At 42.7% G+C, this 17,231-nt stretch overlaps 1 protein-coding gene across 1 annotated transcript; it reads left to right on the top strand.

Annotated features, from left to right (window-relative positions):
* Window positions 1–11,767: 11,767 nt before the first annotated feature.
* On the top strand, window positions 11,768–17,023 carry LOC129720453 (uncharacterized protein K02A2.6-like). The gene is made up of 4 exons (XM_055671939.1): window positions 11,768–11,910; window positions 12,902–14,578; window positions 14,696–15,081; window positions 15,552–17,023. The coding sequence occupies exons 2-4, from the start codon at window positions 14,181–14,183 to the stop codon at window positions 17,021–17,023; spliced, it is 2,256 nt and encodes a 751-aa protein (XP_055527914.1). The 5' UTR covers window positions 11,768–11,910; window positions 12,902–14,180.
* The last annotated feature ends 208 nt before the right edge of the window (window positions 17,024–17,231 follow it).

The raw sequence follows: 17,231 nt of genomic DNA, 5'->3' as shown, positions 1-17,231 counted from the left end.
ATTCCAGCGGCCAAACTGAGCTGCAGCAGAACCAGAGCGGTGGTATCAGGCAGCAGCGGCGGAGGTAGTGGGAAGCTGCATTTCTTCATTCAGTTCGGTTCTCCTTCGATCTGAGTTGGACCCCACCAGCGGTAATCGTTGAGTGAAAACAGTCAGAAACTGCACGAGCCAGCACCGCCACTAGGAAAGCTACCGCCATTTAGTGTGTGTGCAGTGTGCACATATAGCGTATGTGCATCTGTATTGCTATGACATTTGCGATGATAGGGATGGCGCTGTTGCGTGTGTATGGCTGGCTATAGCGTGTGTAAGACACTAGCATGTGTAGCATATTATGGCTATTGCGTGTATATCTTCAGCGTGTGTACGGATAGTTATAGCTTGTGTGTGGATAGCTGCTGCGTGTGTAATGATTAGTTATAGCGTATGTCTGGATAGTAATAGCACATGGTTGGATAGCTTATGCGTGTGTATAGATAGTTGTATCGGATGTATGGAAAGGAATAGCGTGTGTATGGATAGCTATAGCTACAGCGTATGTATGAATAGTTTTAACGCGTGTTTAGATAGTTATAGCATGTGTGTGAATAACTATAGCGGGTGTTTATCGAAGATTATTATTGTCATTGAAAATATTAAAACGTTTTAACGAACACAGTTGTGAATTTGATTTTACAGCAGCGATTTTAACTTCTTCAGCCAGTCTTTATTCATCGAGGAAAAATTACTACCTATGAATGATCAACACTTATTTACTAGAAATTTGATTTAGATCAAAACGGGTTCTTTTGAGTATCATAAATTTTTGATAAAAAGAGTTGCAAGTTTTCTCAATGAGCATTCATTTAATTTTCGTTTTTGTTTCTCGGTGCGCGGTTTTGATTTTGTTTCTCGCACACAGAGAAAGAAACAAACTTGTCGTTATCGTGAAAAATAACAAAACAATTAGAAATGCTCTAAATCACAACTGAAGAAGTTAAGATATTTTCCTGTCACTCGCCCAAACCTTGATAACAACTACCGAAAAACGTGTGATTGAGCTCTTGCTATATTGAGTTATTGAACCAAACGTTTTTTTTTCAAATACATGAAGTTATATGCTGTGCTGGAACTAACCTAGCATGAGTTTTATCGATTAAATGTCAAACAATTTTCAAATTTAAAATTTTCGGTTGAATCGTTCTGGGCTCCAATTTCAGATAGTTTCGTAAAGTTTGCTTTTTGCTTAGATAGGAAAATTTTACCAATTCGCTCAATTGAATGATTGTCTTGGTAGTGCAGCAAACAAAGGGTTGATTCGAATATGTATGAAATGACAGCGATTAAATAAAAGATATCCATTCTTTTAGTATATATTATTATTTATAACGTTTTAACGTCTCAGCATCCAGAAATGCACTGTTAGATAAAATTGCAGCAAATACTAGAGTTGCAATTCTCTCTATTATTTGTTTCAATGGAATATAAGAATACCGTAGTCCAACGTCATGCGGTCGTGTCTTGAATACCACCCTCCTACTTTTTTTTATAGATTGAAAGACTGAAACAGTTTTTATTTAGTTTATATTAGTACATCTTGCGTCCGCAAAGCCGATTATCATAACTCTTACAGAGAACTTTAGCATCAACACTCCGTCATACATGACATTCCACTATACCGGGCATAGAATGGAACCTTGCGGTAGTCCTGCGGTGATTGGGACGTACTTTTGTCTCTCCTTCGTGTTGTAAACTAGTACTCAATTAGTAGTAATTCTACAAAATCTTGTACAACGACACCGGTACGTGGATGCTCCCTAGCGCGAGCGCTATGGAGTCCAAGGTGGCTCTATTAAACGCATTCTTCACGTCAAGCGTGACAATTGCGTAATGGTGAATCCCCCTTTTCTTGCGCTCCGCCGTCTTGGCGACCGGGAGAATAGCATCCAGTATAGATCCATACATTTCCGAAAGCCGAAATAGTTACTGCCAGTTCTTCATCAGTCTGTTGAAAATAATCCTTTCAAGCACCTTGCGGCAAAGTAAAGGATGCAGTTAGGTCTAAATGACGATGAGTTTTCGGGCGGTTCCCTAACCTCCGGCAATGGGACTAGTTTTTGCCGCTTCCATCTCTCCGGGAAGAGTCAATTATCCAGGTACTAGAGCATGACTGTCTGGAACAGTCCTGGCCATCTTCAGGCTTGTCGTTTGTCTTCAGAGAATCACTAGCGTGTAAAAGAACATCCTTCACTGCGAGAACAACACTCATACTGGGCAAAAAAAGAGTGGTGAATATTCACTCTGCTCTTTCCACACATTGAGGAGAATGACAAGCCTGGCCGCCTTGATGGCCAAATTCGCTCAGCTTAAAGCACTTGGCGATCACTCCTGGTCTGCAGTAAGATACTGGAACATCGGACGTGAGCCTCACTGGGCTCGTGGCGTGGAATCTCCCGCTGCTACGCTACGCTGCACTGGTCGCTCCACAGGCGAAAATACGCCTTTGGTTTTTGGCCATTACGATCCCGTAGGTGCTTCCCCACGGGTTCGTTCGAAACAAGCCGTCTTGCTGTCCTCTATCTCACTCTTAAGCGCCGATCTTGCATATTCAAATGCTGCACGGCAATTTGCCCTAAAAGATAGTCAATTCGCGTACTTTGCACCCTCTATCTTGCACGGAGGCAAGCACTGCGGATGTCCGCTATCGCGTCAGTTATTGAGAGCTTACCGTTCCTAGTAGCGAACCTATACATTAGAGAAATGACAAGACACTCACCGTTAAGGCAACTGTCAACACCAAAACGGGCGAGTTGTATCATTCGGCATTGCCGTTATCCGTTTTGATGTGACAGTTGCCTTAACGGTGAGTGTCTTGTCATTTCTCTAATGTATAGGTTCGCTAGTTCCTAGGCTGGCAAGTCCTTGGCATAGAGTGGCAACTAACAACCAGCTGCCGCTCTCGCGCTCTCTTCGTATTGCCTTCTCGAAAACCTCGGCATTCAAACGCCATGTCTTTCACACGCGGACGGTAGGAGTGTTGGTTCTACTCGTCGCTTGCCGTGTCACGTTGTGATATACACTATAGCAAACTGACTAGTTATCCCATTCACAAGAAAGAGAAAGTATAATATTGCAACTCTAAAGTTGGGAGAGACACAGTTGGAGCTATCCAAGCAAACCAAGTACCTAGGTGTCATGCTTGACCATAAGCTTAACTGGAACGACCATCTGGAGTACGCAATCTCAAAAGCCAACAATGCTCTTTGGGCTTGCAGCAATACATTTGGTAAGAAGTGGGGACTCAAACCAAGGATGATTCACTGGATTTACTTGGCTATAGTGAGACCCAGAATAACTTATGCCTCATTAGTGTGGTGGTCTAAAACTACACAAACATCAGCTCAGAAAAAGCTGGATAAGCTACAACGTCTGGCATGCCTATCAATAACTGGAGCATTAGCCAGCGCACCATTCAAGGCCTTAGAAGCTCTTTTGTATCTTCTACCTTTGCATCAATATGTGCAACTTGAAGCGGAAAAGGGGCTCTCAGGCTCAAACGCGTTAAACTTCTTCAGGAAGGGGATCTAGAAGGACACTTACGAATCCTAGTGAGCGTACAACTTCCGTACTGAACACACGCGTTTTTGCTACCGTGCTGTGAAAGTCAAACGCCAGCTATCGATATCAGTGCCAACTGTGTCTTTTGATCTCCCTTCTTGCTCATCGTCGAGCCGTTTAGTGTCGCTGTGCGTCCAAACGACTTTGCGATGGGCCGTCGAGAGAATACCTTTCGCATAGATTTTGCAAACGTGCCGAAAAAGCCGGACAATGCCAAAATACATCGTTTTTGTGCGACCGTATTGGGTCTAAAGCAAGGTGAAGTGTTGAGGATCCAGAACAGTAGAACCCTCGGTGCCTCCTTCGTGAAAGTCGTAGATTTAACGTTGGCGCAGCGAATATGTGAAGAACATGACAATAAACACGAGATTACAGTCGATGGTAAAAAATATCCGGTGAGAATAACCCTGGAGGACGGAGCAGTAGAGGTGAGACTTTACGATCTGTCTGAAGATGTGACGGACCAGAAAATTGGTGAATTTTTGGGCAGATACGGTGATGTCATCGCAATTCGAGAACAGCAATACGGGACCGATGTTGACTTTCCTGGCATTTCAACGGGTATTCGAATTGCTAAGATGGTCGTAAAACAAAACATAGAATCGTGGGTGACCATAGACGGGGAACTAACTCAAGTCGCGTACTATGGTCAGCGCCAGACGTGTCGACATTGCCGCGAGTACATCCATATTGGAGCTACCTGTGTGCAAAATAAAAAATTGCTCGTGCAAAAGTCCTATGCCGATGCCGCCAAACAGATGAGCCCAGCCTCCATCGCTGTGCAAAAAACTAAGCAACTCGCTCCAGCAGTGAAACAAGCCACCCCGAACTCAATCCACGCCTCGCCCGGTACTAAACCAACCTCTACAAACTCGGTGCCGTCGGAAAGAATGCCGCCACCGAAACAAATTCCCCACCGGCATCAGCAGAAAGCAGTACATCCAACAATCCTCACTGAACAAAATTTCCCCACGTTAACTTCGACTACGAACCCATCTCATCCCCCAGTCGGCGGGTCGTTGACTTCTCCTACAGGTCAACAATCTCACGCTGGTGGAGGAATTATACGTAAGACGTATGGTGATAAAACTGACGGAAGCGAAACTGATTCGTCCGTTGGTTCGTCCAACTCAAGAAGACAACTTCGTTCTCGAAACATAGGTAAAAAACCTCGCGTAGGAGACGGAGACGACGATGACTCGAGAGATGGGAGCATTATTTTGTCTTAATGGCTGAGTTCTCAAGCTACAATCTTGCTTCCATCAACATAAACAACATCACGAATGCAACGAAAATCGACGCACTTCGGAATTTCGTACGAACGCAAGAACTAGATATCGTTTTTCTACAGGAGGTGGAGAATGAGCAGCTTTCGTTTCCTGGTTTCAACGTCATCTCAAACGTGGATCATGCGAGACGAGGAACAGCAATCGCGCTTAAAGACCACATACATTTTTCGCATGTAGAGAAGAGCCTAGACGGCCGACTCATCGCTCTCCGAGTACAAAACACGACTCTCTGTAATATATACGCACCATCGGGGACAGCGCTTCGGGCGGAGAGAGAAAGATTCTTCAACGGCACCATCGCATACTATCTCCGACACAACACGGAACATGTCATCCTTGCTGGAGACTTTAACTGCGTTCTCCGTCCATGCGACTCTACGAGTGCAAACTCGAGCCCAGCTCTCCAAGCCACCATACGCCAACTACAGCTGCACGATCTGTGGATAAAACTGTACCCTACAATTCATGCTCCAACCTACATATCTCATCACGCGGCATCTAGACTCGATCGTATTTACGTTAGTACTGGCCTATGCGAGCAGCTGCGAAACGCTACCACGCACGTATGCTCTTTTTCAGATCATAAAGCGCTATCGGCTCGAATATGCCTTCCCAATCTCGGCCGCGAACAAGGCCGCGGGTATTGGTCCCTGCGCCCTCATCTGTTGACTGCTGAAAATATCGATCAATTCCAACACCGGTGGCAGTTTTGGACTCGCCAGCGAAGAAATTTTCCTAGCTGGATGGCATGGTGGATTTCTTTTGCAAAACCAAAAATTAAAACCTTTTTCCGCTGGAAGTCGAATGAGGCTTTCAGAATGTTCCACACAGAGCACCAACGACTGTACACACAATTAAGAATCGCGTATGATGGATATTATCTAAATCCAAACATGTTGGTTACCATCAATCGTGTTAAAGCACAATTGCTCACGTTACAGCGTCGATTCACACAAAATTTCATCTGCATCAATGAGACGTTTGTGGCAGGAGAAACCCTATCCACTTTTCAGCTGGGTGATAGACGACGTAAAAAAACAACCATCACAAAACTGAAAAACGAGCAAGGCGAAATCATACAAGACTCCCAAGAAATCGAACAACATATGTACTACTACTTTAGGGATCTTTATGCGAGGGAAGACGTGAGACGAAACGAGAGCGATGCTTTTGACTCGGAGAGAATAATTCCAGAGAACGATGAAACCAATGCGGCGCTGATGGCAGAGATCACCATCGACGAACTAAAAAGTGCCGTCCAAATGTCACAAAAACGCAAGTCGCCAGGCATCGATGGACTGCCAATAGAGTTCTATCAACGAACTTTCGACATCATCTATCGAGAACTCTACTTCGTGATCAACGAAGCAATGACTAATGAGCTCCCCACTGAGTTCGCCGACGGAACAATCGTGTTAGCAAAAAAGAAATGCGACGATGGAACGGCAAGAGCATATCGTCCGATCAGCTTGCTGAACGTAGACTTCAAAATACTGTCCCGCGTGATGAAAAGACGTCTTGAGCACGTGCTGCGTACGAATCGAGTATTGAGTGACGCACAAAAGTGCTCAAATCACGATCGGTCAATTTTTCAGGCAACACTCTCGCTTAAAGATCGTATCGCCAAATTAAATGCAAGGAGACAGAAAGGAAAGATGATATCGTTCGATCTCGATCATGCTTTCGATCGGGTCTCTCACAGTTTCCTACATCAAACTTTAATTTCTCTGGGAATCAACCAGAGCTTCGCAGACTGGCTTTCTCGAATCAACAATGCTTCGTCTTCACGGCTACTGGTAAACGGACGCCTCTCGCAGTCGTTTCGGATTGAGCGATCTGTTCGTCAGGGAGATCCGTTGTCGATGCTGCTTTTTGTGCTTTATCTCAACCCTCTCCTTAAACGAGTGGAGCGTGCATGTGATGGTGACCTGTGTGTCGCATATGCCGATGATATTACATTGATCGCAACCTCAACACAAGTAATCGAACGTATATATCAGCTGTTCGACAGCTTTGAATTGGCAGCAGGAGCAAAATTAAATCGACAAAAAACAGTAGCTATTGATGTCGGGTTTATCAATGGAAACCCGTTAATGATTCCAGGGTTACAGACTAACGACAAAGTAAAAGTCTTGGGAGTTTTCTTCGCAAACTCAATGCGACAGATGGTGAAGCTGAACTGGGACTCTTTACTGTCCAAAGTTTCCCAACTGATTTGGCTGCATAGCATGCGCACGTTGAACCTACAACAGAAGGTTATTCTACTAAACACGTTCATCACGGCAAAGGTCTGGTACCTTGCATCCATAATTTCACCGCAATGTATGCATACGGCAAAACTGACAGCATTAATGGGAAGATTTCTGTTTCGTGGTTTACCTGCTCGTATACCAATGCAGCAGCTGGCGCGCAACAGAGAAAACGGAGGTCTGAAGTTGCAGCTACCAGGTATCAAATGCAAAGCACTACTTACAAATCGCCACCTACAGGAAAAAGATTCGCTTCCCTTCTATCAATCCTTCCTCTCCCAAAACATACCTCCTCCTACCGAACTCCCTTGTCTCAAAATCTTGGCTCAGCAAACTCAGTTACTGCCAAACCACATCAAAGAATGGAGGGGCCTTCTCATTCATAACTTCTACCTGGAACAAACCGAGCTTCCAAGAGTAGAGCGTAATCTCCCAGGCGTCAACTGGAAAAAAATATGGAGAAACATTTCGTCAAATCGGCTAACATCGAGCCAACGCAGTGACCTTTACTTACTCGTGAACGAGAAGACGGAACACCGAAGACTAATGCACGTTATCGGGCGAGCAAGCAACTCTAACTGTCAACACTGCGCGGTTGGTGTCGAAGATTTGAAGCACAAATTCTGCGAGTGCCCACGAGTAACCACAGTGTGGGATAAGTTGCAGCGGAAAATATCGGCGACCCTTGGCGGATGGCAGAGACTCTCGTTTGATGAATTAATTCGACCAACCTTGGAACACGTGCCAACGACGACCAGAAATGACGTTTTGAAAACTTTTGTAAAGTATGTAAATTTTGTAAACGAAAATGAGAGAATTGATGCAACTGCGCTAGACTTTGCATTGAGTCTAGAGGAATAACTTATATTTTAATGTTAAAAATTACAAACCCCTATGACTAAATAAACGATATTTTATTATAAAAAAAAAAATAAAAAAAAAAATCCTTAAAGATTTTCAATTGAACAACTTAGTAACAATGTATGACGACTGGATGGAATCCAAGACTAACTTCAATATTCCCTTCAAAGTGATTGAATCCTCTCGCAGCGAATGGGAAGAAGGAGGTCCCAAAACTCGCCCAGGATCACTCTTGTTTTCCACAGATGGCTCTAAAATAGGTGAATTTACTGGTGCTGGGGTTACTGGACCAGGAATTAATATATCAATTCCAATGGGACAGTGGCCCACAGTCTTCCAAGCTGAAATAAATGCTATCCCAACATGCACAAATATTTGTTTAGCTAGAAAATATAGATAAGCCAATATCTGTATTTTCTCTGATAGTCAAACAGCTCTTAATGCACTCAAAGCCTACACATGCCAGTCGAAGTTAGTTTGGGATTGTATTTTATCCCTACGACAACTGACTGTAACAAACGATGTAAATCTATACTGGGTGCCTGGTCACTGTGGTATGGAAGGAAATGAAAAAGCCGATCTCTTAGCAAGAATTGGTTCTTCAACTGCATTCTTCGGACCGGAGCCATTCTGTGGGGTTTCTACATCCTGCCTGACAAAGCAAGCTACCCCGCTATAAGGGTAAAAGTTAAAATCTCTACCAACGTGTTTTTTTTTTACACATTCCGGTTGAAAAGAGAAACCTGGCTGGTCTTTCAGAAAAACAGACAATCAAACTGTAGTTGAAAAACAGAACAATTAGAACAAACTCTTTGCAAACAAAGGCTTTGATGAAAGCTTAACACGTCCTACTACAGTAAGGTTCTTTTTTACACGGTTTTTTACGCCGGTTGCTTTTCTTAATTACTCAAAAACGGTACAAGATATCGACTCCATTCCAATCACGTTTTCCGTTTTAGGCAAAAGGGCATCCGTTTCGTTCCGTTTTCAAAAGAATTCACAATTTTTGGTGTAAATTGTACTGAAAATTTAAAATATTGAATTTTGGTCTCTAGATTGACCACTATCATATTCAAACGAAGCTCAAACAATTTAAAACGGTTTCCTTCGTAATATTTGCAACTCAAAAAAGTCTTTTTTTACGCGATCCCATACAAGTTTGGGACGCATTCATCGTGTAAAAAAAGACCTTACTGTACGTCAAAATTCATGTGGATGCAATTCCTTGAAGGACGCATCCCGCACTGCGTACAAAAGTGGGTTACTTCACGCAGAACAGCGGCTGAGTGCTCTTGCTAGACGAATGCGACGTTATCTGGAAGGTTAGTTAGAGAAGTTAGATCTCGATGAAGGACTGCCAGAGATTAGGAATTTAAACCAGAGTTGGGTTGATCTTTGGGAAAATCCAGCCGAAAATTACAGTGCAGGAATGTGGTTGGTAGAAGAGGACAAAAATGTATTGGTAAGGCCGTTACAAATTTTATTTTCATTTTATGTCACACCCCCCCCCCCTCCCTTCAAAAATCTTGAATATTGGAAGGGGGAAAAAAAGGTCAAACCGTTTTGTTCATTTCATTGGTTTTCCGATAGCATAAATGCTTAATTTACAAACGTTATAACTTGCACACAAACTTTTACAAACGTTATAACTTGCACACAAACTTTGATCAAAGATATTTCTTTTTTTTTCGTCTCGGTGTTATTTATTTTTTGCCACCCCCTCTGCTAACTTTGATAAGCTTGGACATAAAAAGAATTCGAATTTTGTATCAGCCCAACGACCACCCAGGACATTCACGAAGACAGAGCCGGCGGTTGATGTGGGTAGTATGGGTAGTAGTACCCACTCGGAAAATATCCCTGTGGGTACTTACCCACACGGAATTATCGGACAAAATGAAAAGAAATGTAATGATTTGTATGTTCGAAACTTAAAATTGCCGCGAACATGTGCGAACGACCGTTTTTTGATAGATATCGTTGAGCGAAAGGTTATAAAGCTACAGATTTTATGCATTTCTAAAGCAGGTATTACGCGAAGCAAATATTTGCTATTTTTAATACGGATTTTATTTTGTGCAAAGAAAATTCGTATCAGAAATAGCAAATATTCGCTTCGTCTAATACCAGCTTAAGCGATCAAACAAAATTACGATTCCTAAAACTTCAAGAGCTACTCTGATGCATTTTTTTCGTTGGTAAAAAAGTGAGACTTTTACTACTGTAAGTGAAGCCTTGACAGAAGTCTTATTAAGCTTAAACTTTGGATGGACACTTTTTTCGAGAAGACAAAGCTGTTGAGCCTTATCGTTTGCATTGAATAAAACGTACAAAAATTGTCGTTTTTTCATGGGTTTACCCAGGGCCGGATTTAGACGCTGGGAGGCCCGGGGCAAATTTGTCTGTGAGGCCCTCTTTTCTTAAAATATTTAGAGGTAACGTTCTGGAAGGTGACGAGCAAAAAAAAAGGTCGCCCCTGGATTAGGGGGGCCCCTTGAATCGGGAGGCCCGGGGCATTTGCCCACCCTCAAATCCGGGCCTGGGTTTACCTTTACTCGCACTAACGAAACGAAACAGCCAACACAGCATCAATCATAATAACCCATGAGTCAGCAGAAGAAAAAAAAAATAAACTCGAACTCTAACCGTGATGGCAAAAACAGTTAAGCTATTTCATTCAGAAGTGTGCGCGTTCAAAGAACGGTACCCCGCCGCGTCAAAAACGGATATCGTGCGACGCTTTGTGAACAACAATCAGACATTATCAATAATCAATAACAATCAAAGCATCGGAAGAAAGTCCGGTTTTGAACGGCCGACGATCCTGAGCGATAAAAATCTCCAAAGGATGCTGAAGAGGAAGGCTGAGGGAAAAGCGACTACTCTGCTGCGTGCGCTTGTCCGGGAGGTCGGTGTCACCGGCTAAACTGTGAAAATTTCCTGGCGAACATGGATGATGGATGGCAACGACTGGCAGGGCACTTCAAATTTTACTTTTTGCACGAAGGAAATGAGCTCCGAGGTGAAGTTCATTTGACACACCAAGTTCTCCAAGAAGGTGCTGCTATAGCTGACAATCAGCAAGAAGGGGATGTCAAAGTCGCTCTTCTTACGCTACGAACTGGCCGTGAACGAGGTCACGCATATGGGAGGGAGAGGGGGTTAAGAACATCGTGACGATTTGTGACGTAGGGGAGAGGGGGATATAACGTTGTGTGACGTCACATGAAAAACATTTAAAAATGAAAAATTGACCGATAAAATTGGTTAAGTCTATCTCCTTTTTATTCACAACCTTTTGATTAAGAATCAAACTGACACTAATTAGACAAAACCAATAACAGCAAAAAAAAATTTTTCCGAAACTGATTGCTTCAAGGCATCATCAGAAAGTCCTGATTCCCCAAATGGTTTTGACGCAGTGCCACATTTTCGCCTGTACTGGGAGCTCCTGTACTAATTCCGACAAACATCTGTTCCATTGTAACATAGTTGTTCATTTTGTAAACCTGTGAAAAAACAACTTCAACGACGTTTGCTTATTGTTTTGAGAAAACTGTGACTGCATTGACTCTCCTAATATTGGTTTTGAAATTATGAGCTCACTTGTCAATGAAACTTTTAGATTGCTGTAGTATCGGATTGATAACAAACGTGACAACATAAATATACTAGCAACACTGCAGAGTATACACACATACACACATGTAGTTCATGAACAAGCTAGCGACAGAGAATAAAGAAGGTTCACTTGGAGACCGACCAGAAAGCAAACAAGACGCGTGTTTTCATTTGTATTTGGAAGTCCTGATTCTACAATTTGGCGACGAGAGAAATTGATTGTTGGCTGCCGGTTATTAATTCTCAAGTATTAGGTCAAGTAAGTGGTGAAGAAAAACCCGTAATAAGTGGAGGTGAGTGATTCTTCTTACAGGAAATATTTTTTTTTTTTCGATACTGCGTTTCGAGGAAAATGGCGGATCTTAATGGCTTGTAGAGTACACCAATGGAAGTGGATAGATCAAAAACATGGATCACAAAATAGTTGTGCGCTTCTGGGGTTATGCTCAAGTGAAGGCATAATATCCGGTAGATGCAATGCAGGTGGGAAATTAGAAAAAAATTATCGGCACACGGCGATTCGACACTCGATAAATCGTTTTTTTCTCAAAAGAAGGCAACTGTGTGCCTGGTTGGAATACAAAAACAAAGCAACTGGGGTGCAAATTGAACTTCGGTTGAAAATAAAGCAAACGTTTGACTGAACGTCAGAAAGTGAAAATGGAAAATTAGACGAGTGCGCTTGGATAAAAAAAATTGATAGCAGCATTTCCAAGGCAACTGTGTGCCTACAAAGAAAAATTATGACAAAATGCCAAAAAAAAAAAAATCAGAAAAGCATAGCAACTGGTGCTCGAATAAATTGTTTGTATTGAAAACGAGGCAACGATGTGCCTATATGTAAATATCTGCAACTGGGTGCAGGCGTTTATATTGCATTTTAGGAAACTGTGTGCCTCTATGTAAGTTTCTGCAACTGGGTGCAGGCGCGTATATTATATTTTAGGAAGGAAGTCTTGATTTGAAGTGCTGATGTAGGCACCTGTAGCTGTTGGGGTGCTTATAGCTGTATATCTGTGTTTACATTCGATTGTTGGTAATTGAACAACCTATACAGGTGAGCGTTTTTGTTACATAACTATCAAACGTCGGGCGATTTTAAAGATTTCTGAAAATCAAATCAAAACGTAAAGTGTTTAAAAAAAAATGCAGGGAACAAAAGATTTTTGCTTACAGATATGCGTTACCAATAATTGTTACTCCATGTGATCTAGCCACTCCATATAGTTATTGTTATTTTATTCAAAAGTGTATATGGGAAATTGTTATTTATAAATATTACAGAATGGATTCTATGCGTCGTATTCGGCCGTTTGAAATGTCGACTGACTGATCTCGGCTACCGTCAGAATGGTTGAAGTGGAAAAGAGAACTGGAGCGATATTTTGATGCAGGTGGAGTGAGTTCGCAATGGAAGAAACGGTCACAGATGTTACATTTGGCAGGGGCAGAAATCCAGGAAATATTCGATCATCTCCCTGGTGTTGATGAAATTCCGCAAGTGGTAGTAGAACCCCCTTATTACGACGTGGCTATTCACAAACTTGACGAGCATTTCGAGCCTATGAGGAGACGTAACTACGAACGCCATTTGTTTCGACAGATAATTCAGAAGCAAGATGAGAGATTTGCGGATTATATATTGAGACTACGTATCCAAGCTAAACGATGTGAATTCGACCGTTACGACCCGAGAGAAGTCGAAGACCGGATTATATAGCAAATAGTTGAAACATGCAAATCAAATGACCTTCGACGTCAAATACTGGGTAAAGATTTGGCTCTAGAGGAGATTCTTACGTTAGGAACAACGTTGGCTGATGTTCAGCAGCAGATGAAAGAGTTAGATCGCACGGGTAATGAAAACAAACCAGTTGACACAGTCAACAAAATTGCGACGGAACCATTTCGTGGTAGACCAAAACCATACCCGATGCCAACAAAAACTTTCAGTAGAGCTTGTTTCGCGTGTGGCCGAAAAGGGCATTTGAAAGGTGATTACATTTGTCGAGCACGTAATGCGAAGTGTCTCAAATGCGGGGAAATAGGTCATTTCATTAACCGTTGCCTCAAGCGTAGATTCGAACCTGAGGCTAGTAGATCAAAGCAAATCAGGCAGGTTGCAGAAACGTTCAAAGGACACGGTGAGCAGAGATCCGACGATACGATTTTCTACGCGATGGGCAAGAATATTTTCGATTTCGTTGTGGGTGCAATAAAGATACCAATGGTTATCGATTCAGGAGCAGATGCAAATATGATCATGGAAGCTACCTTCAATTGGGCGTATGAAGGTGGTATGAAAATTACGGAGTTGTCAAAAGAAGCTGATCGCAAACTGTTTGGTTACGCCTCGGAGCATCCTATGAAGATCAAGTTCGTGTTTTCTACTAAGGTGGAGGTAGGATCTCGTTCGGTTCTGGCAAAGTTTTATGTTGTCGAAGGAGGTCAACAGAATTAACTTGGTGATTTCACAGCTAAAGCGCTAAAAGTACTTAAGGTGGGATTCGATGTAGGTATCGTAGATGTTTCGGATCGCAAGGTTTTCCCTAAGATCAAAGGTATGGTCTTGGAAATTCCTATTGACAGGTCTGTACAACCAATTCAGCAGGTATACAGAAGAGCTCCGATTGCCCTTGAAGAGCGCATTCATGAGAAGTTGAAATACTTACTCGAGATGGACGTAATTGAAAAAGTGAAGGGCCCATCTCCATGGGTTTCTCCGTTGGTCCCTGTTCTGAAGCAGTCTGGGGACATCAGACTATGTGTCGATATGCGCCGTGCAAACCAAGCTGTGTTACGTGAAACACACCCGTTACCAGTGATTGAAGAGCTATTGGTGGATATGGCAGGAGCAATAAAGTTTTCTAAGCTGGATGTAAAGGATGCGTATCACCAGCTGGAACTTTCAGAAAAGTCAAGAGTACTAACTACTTTCATTACAAAATATGGACTTTTCAGGTAAACAAATAGCTATTATCTGAAAAGTTATAAATTCAATAAAACTATTTGATTTTTCAATATTATTCAGTTCTTTAATTTTGCTCTTTTATTGGTTTTTATTGCTTGTTTAATTAGGTACAAAAGACTGATGTTCAGAATCAGTTGTGCGCCAGAACTTTTCCAAAAAGTGATGGACACTATCGTAGCTGGGTTAGAAGGTGTTACAGTCTACTTGGACGATGTTGTTGTTTCTGGGCGCACTCAGGAAGAACATGATTCTCGGCTCAGCAAACTTCTGAAACGGTTCGAAGAATATGGTATAGTTTTAAACAGTAATAAGTGCCAATTCAATGTGGAACAGCTAGAATTTCTCGGACACGAATTGTCCTCGAAAGGAATCAGACCAACGGCCAATCGCGTTCAAGCTGTAAAACAGTTCAGAAGACCAAATAACACAGCGGAGCTCAGGAGCTTCCTTGGTCTAGTGACCTATGTGGGAAGATTCATTCCACATCTGGCTAGTAAAACGGATACACTGAGATCACTTCTAAAAAGCGAAAGCAAGTTTTTTTTGGTCAGAAAAACATCAACAAGCGTTCGACGAAATTAAGCAAGCAGCCGGAGATATCAAGCAATTGGGATTCTTCAACGTAAGAGACAAAACTGTTTATTATTGCAGACGCAAGTCCTACTGGCCTAGGCGCGGTTTTGTTACAGGAAGACGTACAAGGACAAAAGAGAATAATAGCTTATGCCAGTAAATCACTCACAAACTCGGAAAAGAAATATTTTCAAACTGAAAAGGAAGCTCTGGCGCTGGTCTGGGCGATTGATCGTTTTAGGCTCTAACTTCAAGGTGCAAAGTTCACGTTAATAACTGATTGCAAACCATTGAAATTTTTATTTGGCCCAAATTCTAAGCCTTGTGCCCGGATTGAACGCTGGGTGTGACGACTTCAGTCGTATAACTATGATGTCGTATATCAACCAGGAACAACAAATTTGGCGGATGTATTGTCGAGGCTTTCAGTATCGAGTTCGGAACCGTTTGACCCGGACAACGAGTGCTACGTTCAGATGTTGGCTACCATGTCTGCACCCGTGGCGATAACCGTGCAAGAACTCCAGAAAAGAGTTGGAAAAGACATAGAAATTCAGGAAGTTGTCTCAGCACTGGAAGGTGAAACATGGCCAGAAAGAGCTAAACCGTACAAAGCGTATGCAGCGGAGCTCTGTGCTGCATCGGACTTGCTCCTGCGCGGAGAGAGGATCGTGATACCAAAAACTCTGCGTAATAGAATTTTGGAGCTAGCGCACGAAGGGCATCCGGGGGTTGTTGTGATGAAACGACGTCTGCGGCAGAAGGTATGGTGGCCGGGAATGGACACAGAAACTGAGCGATTTGTCAAGAGCTGTAAGGACTGCACTTTGGTGTCGTCTTTGATGGCTCCAGAGCCGTTAATTAGCACGAAGATGCCAGATAAGCCATGGGTTCACATTGAGGTAGATTTCATGGGTCCATTGCCAACAGGTCATAACCTTTTGGTTTTGGTTGACTACTTCAGTAGATTCATTGAGGTTATTATAATGAAAGAAATTTCGGCAAAGAATACGATTTTGGCTTTTCATGAAACCTTCTGCAGATATGGCATACCGGAATCTACCAAGTCGGACAATGGTCCGCAATTCATAAGTGAGTCGCTGCAAAGCTTTTGTACCGAGTTTGGAATTGAGCTGCGGAAAACCACACCATACTGGCCTCAGGCCAATGGTGAAGTTGAGCGCGCTAACAGATCCCTAAAAAAACGACTTCAGATCAGCCAGGAATCTTGTAAAGTGGATTGGAAGTGGGATTTACGAATGTATCTCCTGATGTATAATTCGACACCTCATTCTACTACGGGAGTGGCACCTTCTGCATTAATGTTCGGTAGAGTGCTGCGAGATAAACTTCCAGCTTTTCCAACAGGTTTGAAAAAGTCTATCGAAGAAATACAAGATGAAGATCGACAGAAAAAGTTGAAAAGTGCAGAATACGCGGACAGAAGAAGGAAAGCCTGTCCAAATGCACTGAAGGAAGGAGATGTGGTGGTCGCAAAAAGAATGACAAAAGATAACAAGCTCTCTTCTAATTTCAGTCCCGAAGAAATGGTAGTTATGAAACGAAACGGTGCAGATGTAAAAATCCAATCCAAAGAAACCGGAAAAATCTATCGTCGTAATGTATCTCACCTGAAGCCACTTACCTCGAGAATAGAAATGGACACGGAGCAAAACCACGAGAATCCGGTCATCCCGAACAACAGCGGAGAGCTCCAGGAACTGACGAACAAGGACACATCAAACTGGACTCTGGATTTTCAACATGCAGATCGACCAATCCCCGAGGCGAAGAAACCCAGGTACCTTGATGACTACCAAGTGGGTATAGTTCAGGACCAGCGAGAAAGTGGGGAAGTGTAGTATCGGATTGATAACAAACGTGACAACATAAATACACTAGCAACACTGCAGAGTATACACACATACACACATGTAGTTCATGAACAAGCTAGCGACAGAGAAAAAAGAAGGTTCACTTGGAGACCGACCAGAAAGCAAACAAGACGCGTGTTTTCATTTTTATTTGGAAGTCCTGATTCTACAATTGCGAGATCGCGTAGATTGTATC

Source organism: Wyeomyia smithii, chromosome 2 (genome assembly GCF_029784165.1).
Source record: "Wyeomyia smithii strain HCP4-BCI-WySm-NY-G18 chromosome 2, ASM2978416v1, whole genome shotgun sequence".
Lineage (NCBI taxonomy): Eukaryota > Metazoa > Arthropoda > Insecta > Diptera > Culicidae > Wyeomyia > Wyeomyia smithii.
The sequence above is the reverse complement of the archived record's forward strand: the minus strand, read 5'-3'. Positions and strand labels throughout refer to the sequence as shown.

What these genes read in the sequence shown, in the direction of transcription:
- LOC129720453 (XM_055671939.1), top strand. Translation starts at nt 14,181, where the DNA reads ATGGTCTTGGAAATTCCTATTGACAGGTCTGTACAACCAATTCAGCAG. An exon ending in ACAAAATATGGACTTTTCAG is followed by an intron (nt 14,579 to 14,695) that starts GTAAACAAATAG and finishes TTGTTTAATTAG; the next exon opens with GTACAAAAGACTGATGTTCA. An exon ending in ATTCATTCCACATCTGGCTA is followed by an intron (nt 15,082 to 15,551) that starts GTAAAACGGATA and finishes TATATCAACCAG; the next exon opens with GAACAACAAATTTGGCGGAT.